An 18,942-nucleotide genomic window follows, 5' to 3' on the forward strand; every position below is an offset into this window, starting at 1 on the left:
TTCAATTGCATTATACTCGCCGAGGTAACTTCTAAAAACTTTCATTAAGATGAATTTCCCTGTTCTAGAGGTAGAAGAGTGCGGTATATGATACTTTAAACAGACCCTCTTTTAACTTAACTGGTCAAACTTGAAAAACTCTCAAAATAAATAATAATTTCATTTCTTTAGATTCATATAATAATATTAATTAAAAATTGATCCATTTGTTTTCTTCTTTAAACCCTTACCTAAATTATTCAAAAATTTTAAAATAATCTTTTTATTGTATATTTTAATCCTTCGATTTTGTTTTTTAAGGATTGTTATAAGTTTATTTTTTTCACAATTAGACGGGATGATCTTTTGATAATAAATAAAATTATATACCCCTTTTTATAATTCAACAAAATATAAGTACCTTTTTGACTTTTGCCCCCATGATATTTTGTCGAATCACGGCGGAATCGAAAGGCAGTGGATGCGAGTCATGGTTGGAATCCTTAAACTGGTATCTTTTCCTTTTCTTGTTTAAAATGAATCCTATGATTATAATAAATATATAATATTGCCCTTTTCTTTTCTTTGTTTATTTAAGCCAGCAAATTTGAGAACTACGAGGTTCGAATTCGAAAAATATATACGATTCACCGGGGCTCAGAGAGCAGAGCGCCCTCGTCACCACAGACGCCAGCCCGTTAAACACGTGACGAAATCGTGTTTCTTACATTTTTACCCTTCCATTTCTATAGAATGCTCTCGAAACAATAACAAAATTGAATAGTTGCTATGCAGTAACATGAATAATTCAGGGGTGTGCGTGTAAAATAGACCGTTCCTTTTATGCATTTGCCGGAATTGGATTCGCGTCGCCCTCTCTCTCTGTCTGTGAGGCTTCTTGTTTCCGCTGCCGTTCGCGAGAGCAATAGCGATAAGAGCAAACGGGAGTGGGAGGATAAAATAAACAAGAAAGAAGAGGAAAGGAACCCTCGGAATCTGCGATTCCTTGTTCTTTGGTATCCCCGAATCGATGGAAGGTTAGGTTTTTTTTTTTTAATCTTACTTTCAATGTTTGGATCGCGGATTTGCTTCGATTTTTATGATATAGTTGTAAATCTTTTGATTCTTTTGCCTCTTCCTGCTTAGTTCTTTGGCTTATGATATTTGAATGTGACTTCTAGCTCCATGCTTCTATTAGATTGGTTCTGCGCTTTGTTTGGGGAGTCTGTTAGTCGGAAAGTTTTTCAATTTGGAGAAGCAAAATGTTTCCATTAATTTTTTTTTTACGAGTTCTCCTGGGGTTTTGTTTTCTAGTTGGTTTTAATTGATCAAACTCCATCTCTTGGTATTCCGATCTGGGTTTCGCGGATGTCTCTTGCTATTTTGGTTCCTCTTCATCTGTTATTGGGGTTTTGATTTGCTTTTATCTGCCAAAAAAAAAACAGAAATAACTTCATTTTGAACTTGTTTTTAGTCTGGAATCGGGATCAGCAAATTATCTGACTATGTAATGAGTTATATAGATATATTATTCGTCATCTTCTACTTGTTTTGATGATGAACGAATCTAAAATATTGATTTTCCCGTCCCACTTTTTTTTGTTTGTATTTGCACCAGATTTAATTCGCTGAAGTCTGGAACAATTAATTGCTTGTCAAGTCATCAAGTTTTCGAGGTTTGCTTATTTTCCTTAAGCTGGTTACGAGTTAATGTATTTATAGTTGCTGGACACTTGTTTCTTTTTTATTTTTGGTAAAGAAGAAAATCCTTGTGTTAGTTCGTAAACTAATTTAAATATGCATTGAAGGATCATAGGAACATTAGAAGTAGAAATTCAGTGACTTAAAATTAGTTTTATTAGAAAAAAATGCTTTTCGTATCATATTATTTTTGTGATTTACCAGAGATTCTAGCACTCCATTTTTTAGAGATACTTTTAGTATGATATTTTTCTCTAGGAATTCAACAGTGATGAGCATCATTTGTGTCATGCAATGTACAATTGGATACTCGTTACAAATTATCAGTTCCATTTAAAGCTAAAATTGGTACTTGGTAGTTTTAGAAGGTTGAACACTGTCAGGATTTTTAAACCTGAACTTTCTGTTCCCTTCTAATTTAGGACTTCCGCAAATAATTCTCTCAGTAATAGCATGTTGGATAATCTCATACAAGACATCCTATTTATTTGAAATTAGATAAGGACATGTGTGATGCTCCAGTTTTATGGGTTTCTAGAAATATGTCCTCAATTTTATTATACCTTCCAGCATTTTCTTAATGAATTGGAGAAGAAACTACTACAACATTTAGTAGTTTGAAATCTATGTTAGATTGACTAGGTTTTTTATGAGTTAATCCAATTTTATACTATATTGTTACTCCAACAAGCCATAAAGTGTGACTATGGTTTGACTTCTAAATATTACCTGATACCACACAATCTAGCAGGAACTAACAATTCCAGCTAGTTGCTCACTGCCAAAAAGACCAGTTATGTCAGTAGGATTACTGAAAGCTAGGAGTTTTTTTTTGCTCTTCTATTCTCCATTCTCTCTTTTTGCCTTCCCTTTCTTGTCTCTTCCTATTTCTATCTTCATTTCCCTTCTTTACACTTCTTCATTCTACTCATCTTGTGGAGTTGAGATCCTCTGTCCCAAAAATGTTGTGTCCCTGTGTCCCCTCACCAATCGGAGGGGCTAGATCACATCTCAAGGATGTAGTGCACATCACGAGGATATCATGCTAGATTGGTTGATGCTAGTAAAAATTTTATCTGATCACTGACATTATCTGGAACATACTCAAACATTGGGTCCCAACCATTTCAAGTTTCTTTTCATTGAATGGTAATGCCTATGGTCTTAGCTGTCATTATCACTCATACATAATCATATAGGTGCAGAAATTCATTGAGACATGCCCCAACTTAATATCACATCCATCCCATAGATAATTGACTTATGAATGACTTTCTAACGTAACTAATTATTTTTTAGCTCAATAATAACAGATTTTATAGACTGCAACAAACATGTTGGTGCCCTCAGTTTGTGTTTGAGTTGTTTCCTGTATATGACATTTTAAAGCTCTTGTGTCTTTTCAACTTGACATTGTAAATAAAAGGTTTTCTGATGCTTTATTTGTTCAGTAGTTAGGCTTCACTCACTTGAGACTTGGATGGTCTCTTAGTATTATTGCTCAGTCATGTAAAATTAGATCATTTTATGTTTGGCTTAAAGATGAAAATTAGTAATCTTGTAGCAATATGATTGGCTTTGTGATTTTACTCTGCATACTGTGTAAATTCAATCTATAAAGATATTACACTTACATATAACTCACTATTTAAAAAAAAAGATGAAGTTTAACTTTGTTTACATATTATTCTAATGTGATGTGAGACAGGTTAAGCTTCTAGTGCATTGCTCTTTCCAACAAATAATGAATGCTTCTGATGTGGTGAAATTTCAAGTGGATAATTTAATGACTGTCTCTGATGTTCTTTTAAAGGGTAGTTTTCATGTTTTTTTTTTTCATTGTCTTTTATTTTGGAAGTTGTTAAAAATTTCTGGTGATTGTTATATTTATATTTGAGTCATATTTTTCTACAGAAAATTTTCACTTGAATTTATTCTATCTTGTTAGCAAGTTATGTTTCAAACAGTAGTTACTGCTTACTTGATCCTTACTGGTTTCAGTTTCCGTATGTTATAGCCTGGCAGCAATTCTTAGCCACAAATAAGCACATAAGCAGGCTGTAAAAAGTTTTAGCAAATGGATCGCAATGATACATCGGGTTTTGTTAGTGGAGGTTGCACTGGCCTTTCTTGAGTCTGAGCATATGACACATCCTTGGAAGTTAGGCAACTGGTTCACTTGTATGCAAATTTTGCTATAATTCTATTTTGCCAACATCTTTATGGATAACAGGCATGGTCATTTCGGGCTCAGTTTAAACTTCTCGTCTAGAAATGATTTCAAGGATTTGGCTCAATATCATACTGACACCTCATTATGGATTGGCTCTTCTCACTCTAGTTTGGATGCTCTGAAATTGAAAGGGACAAAGAGGAAGTTCTGTGATGTATATGACAGTGGTATTGAAGCTTCTTCACTGACACTTGGCTTAGGTCGGCCAGTAAGTTCTTCAGACAGCAGCAAGAAGAGCTCTGCAACAGCTTGTACCATGTCTTCAGCCAGGGAAACAGATGAAGGTTCATCCATGGATCTTGGACTAAATTTTGATCTCAACCTAGGTAATGAAAATATAGTTAGCTCAAAAAAACCTTATCCTGATGTTCCAAAGGCTAAAGTTGATCTCCAGTTGAGTTTATCAATAGGTGGATCCAACTCTATTGTTACTAGTGTGACTCCAGTTTCAAATGATAACTATATTTTAGAAGGATCAACTTCATCTCTCCAGTGTGGTAGCAGACTATTGCCATATTTAGGTAGCAACAGCAAACATGATATTATATTCCCTGACAAAGCATTCTCTAATGCATCTACTCAAGCTGGACCGTCAGATGCCTCTTTATCAGTAATCATCCAACCACAGAAAAGTTCAGATGCCACTTCTAAGTTAACTCAAACTCAACAACGCTATATTAACACTAAAAATTGTCAGTTTCTAGGATGTTCTAAAGGAGCTAGAGGCGCTTCTGGTCTGTGCATAGCCCATGGTGGTGGCCGGAGGTGCCAAAAAGCTGGTTGTCAGAAGGGAGCTGAAGGAAGGACCATCTTCTGCAAAGCTCATGGTGGTGGTAAGCGATGCCAACACCTTGGCTGCACCAAGAGTGCTGAAGGTCGCACGGACTATTGCATTGCCCATGGTGGTGGCCGTCGTTGCAGCCATGAAGGCTGCCCTAAAGCAGCTAGGGGTAAATCTGGCCGATGCATAAGGCATGGTGGTGGCAAGAGATGTCAAAAGGAGTATTGCACCAAGAGTGCAGAAGGTCATTCTGGATTATGCATCGCCCATGGAGGTGGCCGGCGCTGCCAATATCCTGAATGTACAAAGGGTGCCCAAGGTGGTACCCATTTCTGCAAGGCACATGGTGGAGGAAAAAGGTGCTCATACTTGGGTTGCACAAAAGGAGCTGAAGGAAGCACACTATTTTGTAAAGCACATGGTGGAGGGAAACGCTGTGCTTTTCAAGGCGGTTGCACAAAGAGTGTGCATGGTGGCACTCAGTTCTGTGTTGCTCATGGTGGTGGAAAAAGATGCGCTGTATCAGAGTGCACTAAAAGTGCAAGAGGTAGGACAGATTTCTGTGTTCGTCATGGCGGTGGAAAGAGATGCAAAGTTGAGGGTTGTGGAAAGAGCGCTCAGGGCAGCACTGAATTCTGTAAAGCGCATGGGGGTGGTAAGCGGTGTTCATGGGGCCAACCTGAGTCAGGTCTTGGTATTAGTAGCCCTCCCTGCGAGCGTTTGGCTAGAGGAAAGAGTGGCCTTTGCACTGCACACACTGCTCTGGTGGATGATCAATGTGTTCATGGGGAAGGTCAACTTCTGGCATTTAGTTCGGAGAATCAAGGAATCACAAAACCTGAGAAGATGAAAGAGATTGTTGATCTAGATAGATTTGTTGAAAAGGAAAATGGAAAGAACCTTATCCTCTCCTGGGGCCCAAACAATGCCAAGGAGCATGTGCATAGTGTAACATCTCTTAGTTCTAGGGTGGTTTCTCTTCCAGAAGGCAGGGTGCATGGTGGCAGTCTTATGGCTATGCTTGCTAGCAATTCAAGTAACGGTAGCACTTCTACAACTCCAGTTGATTCCAGCAACTCCACACCGGGCATACCATACCTTGTGGCTAGTAAGTAGCTTTAAGAGCTAAAGTTTGGGTCTTTGATGTTCTATTATCTGTGTGAATGACCTCTCCAGTACATTGTGGTATTTGGATTAGTGACCTAGTTATTGCAAAGCCTGGTTCCTCATCAACACTGGCAGAAAAGTTCCTGTAGCTTTAACTAGCCGTCTCATAAACTGTGTAAATTTATCTGGAATGTGAACTTTAGGGCAGGCAAATGGATGATTATAATTCTGTCAACATCGACCAGCTCTATAGGTAATCTCTCATCAGTCCGTGTTCAAGTGTAAATGTCATTGTTTTCGTGATGCTTATTTATTTCGGTTGTGATGTAAATATATTTAATTTTCTAGATGTAAAACCTGACATGGTCTGGCTATCACATGTAATCTGGTATAAACATGGTGTTTATGGTTGCAAAACTTTGTGCTCACTTATTCATGGTTTATCTGAGCTGTACTGTTCTACTTTTCATCTTTCTTCTATTTGACTCTGGTGTTTGGGCTTGTTAACAGCAAAACTATTTGATCCACTTCAATTGTGCCTTGTAAAATATGAACTTTTATTATCATAATGTAGAATTGTTGTAGTGTACAATGTGTACCAACTAAAGAGAGGATGAGTATAGTCGTGATCTAAGATAATTTAATTATTAGTATTGTATTCGTGTATGTGTTTGTGTGAGTTAGTTGATTGTTTCGAGTATTGTTCACAACGGAAATAGAATAAAATTAAAAACAATTCTAATACTATCAATATTATGTGCTTTAGGAACTTTGTTACTGCTTAATAACATATAACTCGTTAGATGAGTTCCTGTCAATCAATCCACTATAATTGCTCTTTTACAATAAATAATAGAGCAAACTTCTTTGTAATCTCAATTATTTGTGATGATTGATACTCAATTCTCAAATACAAATGAAATGTTAAGCTTAAAGAGTAGAGATTACTAAGTAGTTATTATTATTTAATGTACCTATCAACCCTAGAGATGAGTGGTCATATTCTTGATTTGTTCATCGAATAAATCAGGAAATACTTCCTTATCTCACGGAAGTTTTCCACCTAACACAAGATAAATTAAAAAGCATTCGTAATAAAAGGTCCATCAATTAAATATTTTTTAGATCAATTATACATTAAAAAAAATATTAAAACTTACAAGCGGTTACTTGGATGATTTAAAAAAAATTGAGCGGCATTCTAAACATATGTCGTCTTCCAAATCCTGTTAAACGGGTAAACGAGTTCAGTAAGCCCAAATATTTTTCAAAATCCGACCCGTTGACTGGGAATAGACCAATGGAGTGAGGAGGAATCGCGTTGAGCTTTTCCATTCTTCGCAGTGAGCTCCCTCAAGTCGTCGCCTCTCTCTCTATTTTTTCCGATCTCCTTCCCTCGATTCGTCGCCGGAGGCGTCTTTCTAGTCTCAAGATCCGTTGGTTTAACAGGCCAGGCAAGCCCGATCGTTCATTCAAGACGGTTCTTATCCGTGATCTTGATCTGAATCCCTCCATCGGATTCGGAGCCGCTCACGCTTGCCCTACCCTTCTCCAGCGACATGGGTACCTATCCTTGGATTTCTCTGCTTTTTGCGTTCGGGTTCTTGTTTAACCAGCTAGATGCCAGCGCCGGCGACGCGGATCCGCTCTATCGGTACGAGATGCTCTTAGATTTGTCTCAAGCTCTGATTCATTGTATGATCCAGTTATTCTCCCTTAAAATGGACCTGAGTTTTCTCTAAGCCATTTCTTTTTATTACGAGGCAATAAATTAGGGGAGGACTGAACAAAAAGAGATATTAGCATCGTTCAGTTAGGGTTTCACTACCCATAAAATGACAACTTCGAAACAAATATAGCCGCTGAAATGATTTTTCACTTTAATAGCACGAAGATGCACAGAGTTTGTCAAAGTCTGCAAGAACTGATCACTTTGGCTCATTCCTAATCTAGCGACCTATGGCTCTAACACTGCTCATATTCAGATGTGTGGTATTTTGTACATCTAAGATTATAGCACTTCATTAGTTATTTTCTCATTAGGAATATCAACAAGTTACTTATGAATTAGTTCATTATATACAAGGTTTAACAAGATTATTGAACATTCTGAACCTCCGTTCTTCCTGTGCACATGCTTGATGCAATATACATCAAATTCAAAGACAAATAAACAAGTAGACAAGATAACACAGGTAAAAATAGAATGAGAGCAATGCATAATTAATGAACCTAACAGAATCATTGTTTACATTATTTAGAGATTTTTTTGACTCTAATATAATCTTTAGGTTTCACCACTGGTTGGTTGTTTTAGAAATTTGTCCAACCTATAAGAGTTTCATGTATTCGTGAATGAAAGGATTCTCACTTTCTCTTATTTGTAGATACTCACAGGATTTTCTCAATGTTTAACTCTCATAGTTCAAAATTTTGAAGCTTGTTTTATCAAGTCATCTTCCTTGTGAGTAGTGATTGAGTTCTCGATTTACACATCCATGGATAGAATCTACCTTTTTCCTTCGCCTTCATCCTGTTTAAGACACATTAAGATGTTTCTCTTGTTTTTAACTGCACAACTGGTTTAGCATATCAATCATTTTATACTTCAATACTTTCAAAAAAAAAATTCATCTCTTGAGATGAATAATTTGGACGTTGCATTAAAGGTTACCCTATTTGCATTATTTCATGGATGAATGCATCGAGTTTGCAACCAGAAGCTCTATAGGGGAAACTTTGTGCTAGGGTTTGGTATGGTCGACCATCATCAGAGTTTTCAGATTCATTAGCACAATGCATAATATTCTACCAAAGAAACTAATTTTTTTTTAATATCAATATAAGAAAATTATTCTTAGGTTACTCTAAGCAGCTGCATTAATTCATGTTCTTATGTCTGGTTATTTGGAATTTCCTTGCAGATGTGACACGAGGTAACACAACATGCATTTCTGAAGTTAGAACCAAATAAATACTTTGTGGAATGTTTTAATAATGGTAAATAATAAACAATTAAAATAGCATGTTATTAGCTTATCCCATTATCATATTTGTTTGAAGTTGTTGTTTAATTCACTTTAAAAGTTCAATATCTTGATTCTTGTTCAGCTAGTTAGTCACAGGACCTTGCAATAGAGGTGAGCGTTAATTTTATCCTTTTAATTTATTTGTAATGCATGTGCATTAGTGTGAACTTCATACTAACAAAATATGCAAAATCACAACTATCCAATTTAGGTACCACTAATTTTTACCCTGCACGGTAAAACTGTTGTTATGTGACCAAAAGGTCACGGGTTCGAATCTTGGAAATAGTCTCTTGTCAAAAGCAGGGTAAGGCTGCGTATAATGGATCTTTCCCCGGGACCCGCATGGCGGGAGCTTTGTGCACCGGGCTGTCCTTTTTTTTGTTTAATTTTTATCCTGCACAATGCTTAGTTATTTTTGTAAATTAATATTTAATATTTAATATTTATATATGTACTTATTAATTTGTTTTAACATTGATTTAGAATTACACATTTAAAAGTTTAAGTTCAAAAGCTTTTATGAAACAATTATATTACTTTTTTTTAAAAAAATTTTCTTCTATATTCTTAATGATGAATTGGGATATTTTTTTAAGTTAAATTATAATTCTTTCATATTAAATTGTATTTTGAAAATTTATAGATTAAACTTAGTATGACAAAACCAGAGTGATAATAAACACATAATTGATATTACTCTGTAAATAATTAAATACAATAAGTATTTAACAATCACCAATTATACAAAAACAAGAAATTGCAAGGATAGGATTAAATTCAATGTAACTTATTAGTACAATAGAAATAAAATAAATAACGAAGCTAAAATTTTTAAAAGTTGAATTATATATATATATATATATATATATATATTTCATATTTAATTATTTTTAAATATTATAAATTAGTGGACAAAAAGATTTGGATCATCTCAACTGAATCGGAAGCTTTGTTATTCTCGTCAAATATGTCTAAAACATCTGCAATCTTTAAGTACTGATTGTTGAGAGTTCCTCAATATTTAGTTCCAGATTCTTTCCTTAGTTTTTCCCTTTTTAAACTTTTATATGCCTGCCTTTAAATTGTTGAGGTTATGTTTTGTGTTTCATGTCATCCCTTTGTATCAGAAACTGTGTGGAGCAATGTGAAAGAACAGGAATAATTGGTGACCAAACAATCCAGCACTGCCAGTATTCCAGGAATGATATGCCTTCCAACAGTTCATGGTATATGCAAGAGCCACTTTATTTGCAGTGGAAGCAACTGAACTGCAGGAGTGACTGTCGATACTACTGTATGGTGCAGAGAGAAAATGAACGGGAAAAACACGGCCTAAACCCTCACAAATACCATGGAAAATGGCCTTTTAAACGTGTTTCTGTTTTCCAGGTTTGTTAATTCATCATGGTTTACAGACTAAATTTCAGAATGGTACACTCGGTAAACACTACTGCTTTGTTGGTAACTTCCCCTTGCATGCAGGAGCCAGTGTCTGCTATCTTTTCAGCGCTCAACTTATTGACGCATTTCATTGGTTGGCTGACATTTTTCATCCTTGTGAATTACAAGTTGCCTCTAAGGCCTCAGAGTCGGAGGACCTATTATGAATACACTGGCTTATGGCATATATATGGCTTCTTATCGATGAACGCATGGTTCTGGAGTGCAATATTTCATACCCAGTATGTGATCTAACCTCTCATATTTATCATTGTTGATTACTCTGATGAATACTTACCTGATGATGTTGGCAATAAACTCATTGCAGAGATATTGACTTGACAGAAAAATTGGATTATTCGTCTGCAGTTGCAGTACTCGGATATTCACTCATTTTGTGTTTACTGAGGGTGTTCAATGTAAAGGATGAAGCTTCAAGAGTTATGTTTGCTGCCCCAATTTTAGCTTTTGTGACAACTCATATCTTGTACCTCAACTTCTATGAAATGGATTACGGTAATGTCTCCATGGTTTAAATTTAGCTTATGCCTTTCTGTCATTTTAACAGCAAACAGCTTTCCTTTTACCCCTCATATTTTTGTTATGTGAATCTATCACTATTTAACATGTCCTCAGATACATTCTCCTTTCAACTTAAAAAATAAAACTAGGGCATTCTTAGCTTCGCAGGAGATATTATAATAGTTTGTTTGACACAGAAAAATGCATAGCCTATAGTCAAAATCCAAATATTGGCGGCTCTGTTGCTAAGCATGCATTCCCTAAATGTTTTCTTTGATTTTACTCAAATAATCTCGGATCCACTTTGAGATTAGTTTTAGTTTCACGTCTTTAGAAATTTGAACTGATTTCCCTAGATGCATAAGTTTGACTGTCAGATAGCAAATATCACCAACATGAGTGTTGTAATCATCAAATGTATGCATTTTTGTTTCAGTGTGCTTCATCTAAGCTTGTGTCACAGTAATCATCTCCAAATATTCAGAAAACTAGTGCATCAAAAGTAGTTTTATCCTTTAAAGTAGTCAATTCCAGACTTCATGCACGGGTACATTTGCAAGTGTATCCCCATTTGCCTGATATCTCTCATATTGAGGTTGAAACATAAAATATGCAAACACATGCAGAACATATACATATTATTCTCCCGATTGTCTGATCTTTTTCTATTCCATCAGGGTGGAACATGAAAGTGTGTCTTGTGATGGGCATTTCTCAGCTTCTTATATGGGCAGTCTGGGGTGGTGTAACTCGTCATCCCTCGCGCTTCAGGCTGTGGACGGCTGTATTCGGATGTGCTCTGGCGGTGCTTTTGGAGGTATATGATTTCCCTCCATTTCATGGGTTTGTCGATGCCCATGCGTTGTGGCATGCCACAACTATTCCTCTCACATATCTTTGGTGGAGCTTTGTCAAGAATGACGCTAAGTTCAGGACATCAACTCTCGTGAAGAAGGCTAAGTGATTTGTTCCAGTTGCCACCTTCGTTGAAGGTCTATGGAATCATGCAGGTAGGAGAAACTCATAATCTAGTGATTTGATGAATTTTAAAGTTTTATCACAGCTTTCTTTTCGTGTCAATGGCTGAATCTATTTCTTCCAGAGATTGTCCTGAATGAGCTTGACGCTATGGATTTATTTAGTTTTGTAGCGACGAAGTATTTCTTCTTCAGTTGAAATTACGTATGTACAAGACTCTTTGTCCGATGCTTGCCTAACTAAAACAGGTGAAAAATACTGACTAGGAAACCAGTAGCAAAAAGTCAGCCAATAAATGTACGATTAAAAATAAAAATCCAACACAATGAAAATCCTCACGATACAAATTTAAAAAATTTAAGATACATTTTTTTTTTTTCAAAAACCGCGACAAATTGTGTAAATTTCTCCTACCTCCGCTCTCCCTCACTCGCCATTGATTTTGAGGGCGCTTCCGCCGATTCGAATCCCTTACCTGACCCCGACGCCGAGCCCTCCGCTGTCGAGCTTATGAATGTTCCCAGTCCGGAGAATGCCGACGTTGCAAACGGCCGCCGAGGGATCTCTTCCCACAGACCTCTATCCTGACCAACCTGACTATATCCCCGACGCCGAGCATGTCGTAGTGGATCGGGTGAATTCTCTCGATCTCGAGGACGGAGGAGAAACCGCTGGCGCTGAAACGTTGGGAAGCAATGGATCTACGCCCACTGATTTTCACCAGCAGGCTGATCCGGACAGCTCTAATCCTAATTCTGTGGCTGAACTTGCCAAGGTCGAAAATATGAGTGCCCCTTCGGGCGCTGAACGACCTTCCGGTAACCGAACTGTGCCCTCGGATTTCTACATGGATGATACTGAGATCGAGGTCGCAGATGAGGGCTCTCCGGTAGCTGGGGATATGGCGGGGACTTCGTCTCTTGTTGGTCGTGATGCCTGGCGTGATGGTCCAGAGCAAGACTTAGATGTGCGGCCTAATCCCAGCAGTAGTGGTTATGCTGGTGAGAGGGGGGAGCAGCGGAGGAGTGTCTAGCGGGATTGAGGAAACCGATCATCCAGGGGCTTTGCTAGATGATTGGAGTCGTAAGCGTCATCTTGATGAGGTATCTCTGTCTTGGTCTTGGGAACGTTTGACGGTCAATAGCTTTTTTTTAAGCTGAAGGTTGTTGGATGATTGAAAGCAAGTTATATGATTTTCCCTTTTTGGAATATAAAATTCAAAAGTTTTGCTGGCAAGCTATATATGGAATTTTTTCTTCATCCATCTGCTAATGATTGTTTGCATACTTTAGAATGTCAATTTTTTTTTTCCTAGAATTGGTTGTTGGTTTTAGTTTACATGCACTTGAAATGTAGGACAGTGGATCATCTCATGGAGAAAGCGAAAGAAACACTACTTTTTACTGAGCCACTCTGGGAAGCCAATATTTTCTAGGTAGACTTGAATTTCTTTCATCTATTATTCAAAAATATATCTTCTATCTGCATGCCTTTGCACGGCAGTTTCTTTCAATTTAATAAAATCCCAACTCTTTCATATCATCTTGTTGCATTCAGGTATGGAAATGAGTATAAATTAGCAGGATTTTCAGCAACCTTGCGGGTTATTTCAATTAAATAAAATCCCAACTGTTTCGTATCATCTTGTTGCACTTTCAGGTATGGAGATGTGCATAAATTAGCAGGATTTTTAGCAACCTTGTGTAGGACCGTTGGGCCGGCTAGAAAAGGGGGGGGGGGGGGGGTTGAATAGCCCTGCAAAAATCAAAATGCAAACACCCTTCTCGAACTCTTAAACTAACACTTGTAAAATAAGAGAAATAAATAAAAGCAGAAAAGTAAAAGGCACACTGAGATTTACTTGGTTACAACCGAGAAGGTTGTTAATCCAAGAAAGCGTAGCACTAGTATCTCCTTCAGGCGGAGAAGCCTTTTACAGCAATGAAGCGCACAATAGAAGCTTAAAACAGAAAAGCGTACAAGTGTAGAAAGAATGCTTGAGTTCTCAGTTGATTAACAGCTTCTGGACCAAGGTTATATTTATAGTCTTGGTCGGGGCGCCTGGAAGGGTTCCGGGCGCCCTGAGGGGGATAAAACTTTATCCCCCAACGTCCAGAACGCGAAAGACGCGTTCTGGTCAAACTTCACGTTCCGGGCGCCCCGGACTGTTCCGGGCGCCCCGGGCTGCTTCTGCTCCGTTTTAGTCCCGCCTCGGTCCGGGTCTTCCGCTCCGGATCCGCTTACTTGGGTGATCTCTGCCATCCGGAAAAGGGCTCACCCGAACCCAACTTCCGGTCTTCTCAAGCGGGCTTCCCTCCGGCTTCTCGTCCCTCGGAATTGCCGCGTGTTTCCTTCTCGTCCGCCAGCGTACTCATCCGCAGTCTTCGTCCCTCGGTCGTCGACCTTCTCGCTAGCTGCGTCTCTTGCTCCCCGAGCAATCTTCCGCTCCGGCTTTCGTCCCTCGGAACCACCGCGCGCTTCCTTCTCGTCCGCCGGTGTACTCTTCCACAGCGCCTCGTCCTTCTCGCTAGCTGCGTCTTCCGCTCGACTACATGTGTTCCTAAGATCCTGCACACTTAGACACAAGGTTAGAAACAACGCAGGACCTAACTTAACTTGTTGATCACACCAAAACAACCTTGGGGTTCCAACAATCTCCCTCTTTTTGGTGTGATCAACCCAAGTTAAGCTAGGGTCAAAACTAGACATAAAATTAAAACAAGTTATTGCAATAATGTGCAACAAAATTAAATTTTAAAAATTTTCAATTTTCAATTTCTACCTCCCCTAGACTTATACTAATTCTTCTCCCCCTTTAATCACAAAAAAAATGGGGTTTAAAAAGAACTAAGGGTTAAAGACTTAGAGTAAAAAAAATTTCTTAAAGACTTTAAGCAGAAATTTTCAATTTCAAAATGGTCTTTTAACTTAAACAAAATTGTCTTATGAAAATTTTTCTAAATTAATAAAAAATGAGAATTTTTCTAAGTAACTTAAGCAGAAAATTTTTCTAAGTGAAAACTTTGAGAATTTCTCTAAGTGAAAATTTGACTTTGGCAAAAAGTATTTTTCTAAGTATAAAAATATTTTGAAAAAATGTTTTTTTTTAAACTTTGAAAGAATTAATTAATTCTAATTTTAATGCTTTGACAGAAAGTTAATTAAACATTTATTTCAATATTTTGGCTTCCGGGTCGTGGCGAGGCACTAGGCCTTCTTGGTTATTGGAGCAACAACCACTTCCTTAGACAAAACCTCATAGAGAAATTCATTGTTTAATTTTCTCACTGAAAAGCGCTAATTTTAATCTTAATTTTAAAACTTAGACTAAGCAAGATTTAGAAACCCAATAAAGGTTCCAGCCTACTGGATTGATTAAAAATTTCTTAGGGACATATTTTCTAGAGATATTCTTAATTTGTCCCGGGTGATATCTATAATACCAATTTAAATTTTTAAATTTTCTAGAATTAGATGAACATGTATGGTTTTTCAAATTATCTACTTGAATTTTCAAATCATTATTTTCAAGTTTCAATTTTTCATTTTCCAATTTTGATTTATCTAATTCTTCTAGAGGGCAGGATTTAACTAAGATTATTTTTAAAATTTTTATTTCTTTTTTCTAATTTACAGCAGTCTTTAGTTAATAACTTAACAAATTTATAAAGTTTATCGGGAGGAAGTGAACGTACCTGACTTACCTTGTCGAGTTCGTTTTCCGTGTCTCCCCCTGAACTACTGCTTTCCTCAGACGAAGCTCCCCCTTCATCGATGCTCTCGATGCTCATTTCGGAAGAGCTTGACTCGCAGTCGTCGTCTTGATGACTTGCCATTAGAGCAAGTCCGGAGAATGCCTCGACTTCCGACGACGTATCATCCCACGTCGCCTTTAGGGCTTTTCGCTTTTGGATAGGCTTCTTACCCTTTTCCTTGTTCTTGTTTTCAGCTTGGGGCAATTGTCCTTGACGTGCCCTTCTTCGTCGCAGTGGTAGCAGCGGATCGTCCTTTTCTTCTTCCCCTGTGGATGGTTAGTAGATCTGGATTTACAAAGCTTCTTGAATCTTCTTACCATCATTACCATTTCCTCGTCATCGAGAGAGGATTCCGACTCTGGTTCGTCTCTTGAAGCTTTGAGGGCGACATTATTCTTGGGCTCCTTCATTCCTGCACATCTTGACTCATGCACTTCAAAAGTAGAAAAAAATTCTTCTAACGAGATCTTTTCTAAATCTTTAGAAATATAAAAGGCATCTACTAGTGATGCCCATTTTGAATTTCTAGGAAATGAATTTAGTGCGTACCTTAGCGAATCTCGGTTACTTACTGTTTCTCCGAGATTCGATAGTCCGGTGATGATCTCTTTGATTCTTGAGTGCAAGTGCGCGACTGTCTTATCTTCCCCAAGTTGCAGGCTGGTGAGCTGATTCCGAAGTAGATCTCTTCTGGCGAGCTTGGCTTCGGAAGTCCCTTCGTGCTGGTATTGTCTGATTCTGTTGACTTCTTGAGGTGGAAGAACGCTTAGCAGATGGTATTCTGCTTTGCCGTTCACCACGAATTCAGCCTGCTCCTTTTTTGTCCATTGACATTTTTCCTTACCTTCTGGAGCTACAAAATCGGATTCCATTGTTAAAATTAATTCAAAGTCTGTGGTAAAAAAATACCTGCATCAGATTCTTCCACGTAGCGAAATCTCCTCCATATTTCGGCGGGTGGATGCTTGGTCCGGCCATTATCTTTGCTTCGATTGGCGGTTAGTCCTCCTGAAGCGTCTTGGCTCTGATACCACTTGTCGGACCGTTGGGCCGGCTAGAAGGGGGGTTGAATAGGCCTGCAAAAATCAAAACGCAAACACCCTTCTCGAACTCTTAAACTAACACTTGTAAAATAAGAGAAATAAATAAAAGCAGAAAAGTAAAAGGCACACCGAGATTTACTTGGTTACAACCGGGAAGGTTGTTAATCCAAGAAAGCGTAGCACTAGTATCTCCTTCAGGCGGAGAAGCCTTTTACAGCAATGAAGCGCACAATAGAAGCTTAAAACAGAAAAGCGTACAAGTGTATAAAGAATGCTTGAGTTCTCAATTGATTAACAGCTTCTGGACCAAGGCTATATTTATAGTCTTGGTCGGGGCGCCTGGAAGGGTTCCGGGCGCCCTGGGGGGATAAAACTTTATCCCCCAACGTCCAGAACGCGAAAGACGCGTTCTGGTCAAACTTCACGTTCCGGGCGCCCCAGACTGTTCCGGGAGCCCTAGGATGCTCCGGGCGCCCCGGAGCAAAAAGTCAACTTTGGTTGACTTTTGCGTCCGGGACCTCTGCTCCGTTTTAGTCCCACCTCGGTCCGGGTCTTCCGCTCCGGATCCGCTTACTTGGGTGATCTCTGCCATCCGGAAAAGGGCTCACCCGAACCCAACTTCCGGTCTTCTCAAGCGGGCTTCCCTCCGGCTTCTCGTCCCTCGGAATTGCCGCGTGTTTCCTTCTCGTCCGCCAGCGTACTCATCCGCAGTCTTCGTCCCTCAGTCGTCGACCTTCTCGCTAGCTGCGTCTCTTGCTCCCCGAGCAATCTTCCGCTCCAGCTTTCGTCCCTCGGAGCCACCGCGCGCTTCCTTCTCGTCCGCCGGTGTACTCTTCTGCAGTACCTCGTCCCTCGGACTGCCGTCCTTCTCGCTAGCTGCGTCTTCCGCTCGACTACCTGTGTTCCTAAGCTCCTGCACACTTAGACACAAGGTTAGAAACAACGCAGGACCTAACTTAACTTGTTGATCACACCAAAACAACCTTGGGGTTCCAACACCTTGCTGGCTATTATCTCTAATGTAGAAAACAGGTGTGGCATTTTACTGTCAGCTTTAATGCTACCAATAATTTGAAATATGATTTCAATCAATTGATTTTTTTTTGACATGTTATGGTAGTGGGGATCATATCAAGTATGTAAGGACAGGGAATCATCAGGTTAGTTGCATGTGTTTTCTTGCCTCTGTCCAACTAATGGTTGCTGAGATATCTTACATATAATTTTTATTGTCCATCATATTGTCTGTAACCTAACTTGTGTTTGCGAAATTTGTGGAAGTATGGATCACGCTCAAGATACTTGTCCCCTAGGGTTAATACAAACACAGATAAACCAACTTGAGCAATGCGATGCGATAGTAAATTACAACCAAAAGAAAAACAATCCGTACTCCAACACATATAATCCTGGATGGAGGAACCACCCAAATTTTTCGTACCTGAATAATCAGGACCAATGACCAGCAAAACAAAGCTATCAACCTGTGCAACAGAGTTACTCATCTGGACAACAGACTTATCAACAACAGCAACCTTCACAACTGTGTAGAATCAAAAAGATGCTTAAAGAAGCTCTCTCAGAGCAAAAAGAGATAAAGAATGAAATCAAGCAATTGACTCAAAGACTGGAAAATTTTGAAAAATATCAAAAGATGCAAGATAGCCAGATAGCCCAGTCCTTTTCAAGAGTACAAGAAACATTTCCAGGAAAGCCCGATATAAATCCGGTGGAACACTGCAACCGTATTGAGCTGAGAAGCGGACAAACTTTGGGAGACCCCCAAATCACTACTCAAAAAGGACTTGATTCAGAGGAAGAGCCCTCTCCCCTCATGCCCAATCAGATCCATAACAAGGATAGAGAGGAGATCACCAAGAAGGTCGAAGGAACTCTTTAAATTCCCTCACAAAGTCAGACAATTCCTTTCTCTCATAAACTGATAACATCCCAAAAGGATGAAGAGTTCAACCGATTCCTGAAGAAGATTAAGTAAATTTGCGTAGAAGTACCTCTGATAGATGCACTACACCAAATGTCAAAGTTCACAAAAGTTTTAAAGGGTATTTTATCTAACAGGAGGTAGAAGGGCGACTTCGAGACCGTAGCATTAACGAAAAATTGCAGCGCTCTACTTATGGCAAATATTCCATCGAAACTTCAGGACCCAGGGAGTTTTTCCATACCTTGTAAAATTGGTTCTGGACTCATACAGAAAACTTTCTACGACTTGGGAGCCAGCGTTAGCCTACTTTCGTACTCGTTATGTAAAAAGCTAGGACTCCAGAACATTAAATTGACTACTATGACATTGTAATTAGCTGACCATTCATGTAGATACCCAATGAGAATATTGGAAGATGTGCCAGTA

The 18,942-nt window shown here is 38.6% G+C and overlaps 2 protein-coding genes across 6 annotated transcripts; both read left to right on the forward strand.

Moving 5' to 3' along the window:
• The first annotated feature begins 837 nt into the window (after window positions 1-837).
• Window positions 838-6,268, forward strand: LOC122040833. Of its 4 annotated transcripts, none has more exons than XM_042600284.1 (3): window positions 838-1,016; window positions 1,598-1,655; window positions 3,682-6,268. In XM_042600284.1, the coding sequence occupies exon 3, from the start codon at window positions 3,903-3,905 to the stop codon at window positions 5,808-5,810; it is 1,908 nt and encodes a 635-aa protein (XP_042456218.1). In that variant the 5' UTR covers window positions 838-1,016; window positions 1,598-1,655; window positions 3,682-3,902; the 3' UTR covers window positions 5,811-6,268. The 4 variants fall into 4 exon arrangements, with proteins under 4 accessions (XP_042456218.1, XP_042456217.1, XP_042456219.1 ...); XM_042600283.1 differs by having other exon boundaries at window positions 3,698-6,268; XM_042600285.1 differs by lacking the exon at window positions 1,598-1,655.
• Window positions 6,269-7,105: 837 nt separating this feature from the next.
• On the forward strand, window positions 7,106-11,987 carry LOC122040835 (post-GPI attachment to proteins factor 3-like). Of its 2 annotated transcripts, none has more exons than XM_042600287.1 (5): window positions 7,106-7,455; window positions 9,961-10,222; window positions 10,316-10,515; window positions 10,602-10,789; window positions 11,473-11,987. In XM_042600287.1, the coding sequence occupies exons 1-5, from the start codon at window positions 7,361-7,363 to the stop codon at window positions 11,757-11,759; spliced, it is 1,032 nt and encodes a 343-aa protein (XP_042456221.1). In that variant the 5' UTR covers window positions 7,106-7,360; the 3' UTR covers window positions 11,760-11,987. The 2 variants fall into 2 exon arrangements, with proteins under 2 accessions (XP_042456221.1, XP_042456222.1); XM_042600288.1 differs by lacking the exon at window positions 7,106-7,455 and adding an exon at window positions 8,682-8,737.
• The last annotated feature ends 6,955 nt before the right edge of the window (window positions 11,988-18,942 follow it).

This window comes from Zingiber officinale, chromosome 2A (genome assembly GCF_018446385.1).
Source record: "Zingiber officinale cultivar Zhangliang chromosome 2A, Zo_v1.1, whole genome shotgun sequence".
In the NCBI taxonomy this organism is placed as follows: Eukaryota; Viridiplantae; Streptophyta; class Magnoliopsida; order Zingiberales; family Zingiberaceae; genus Zingiber; species Zingiber officinale.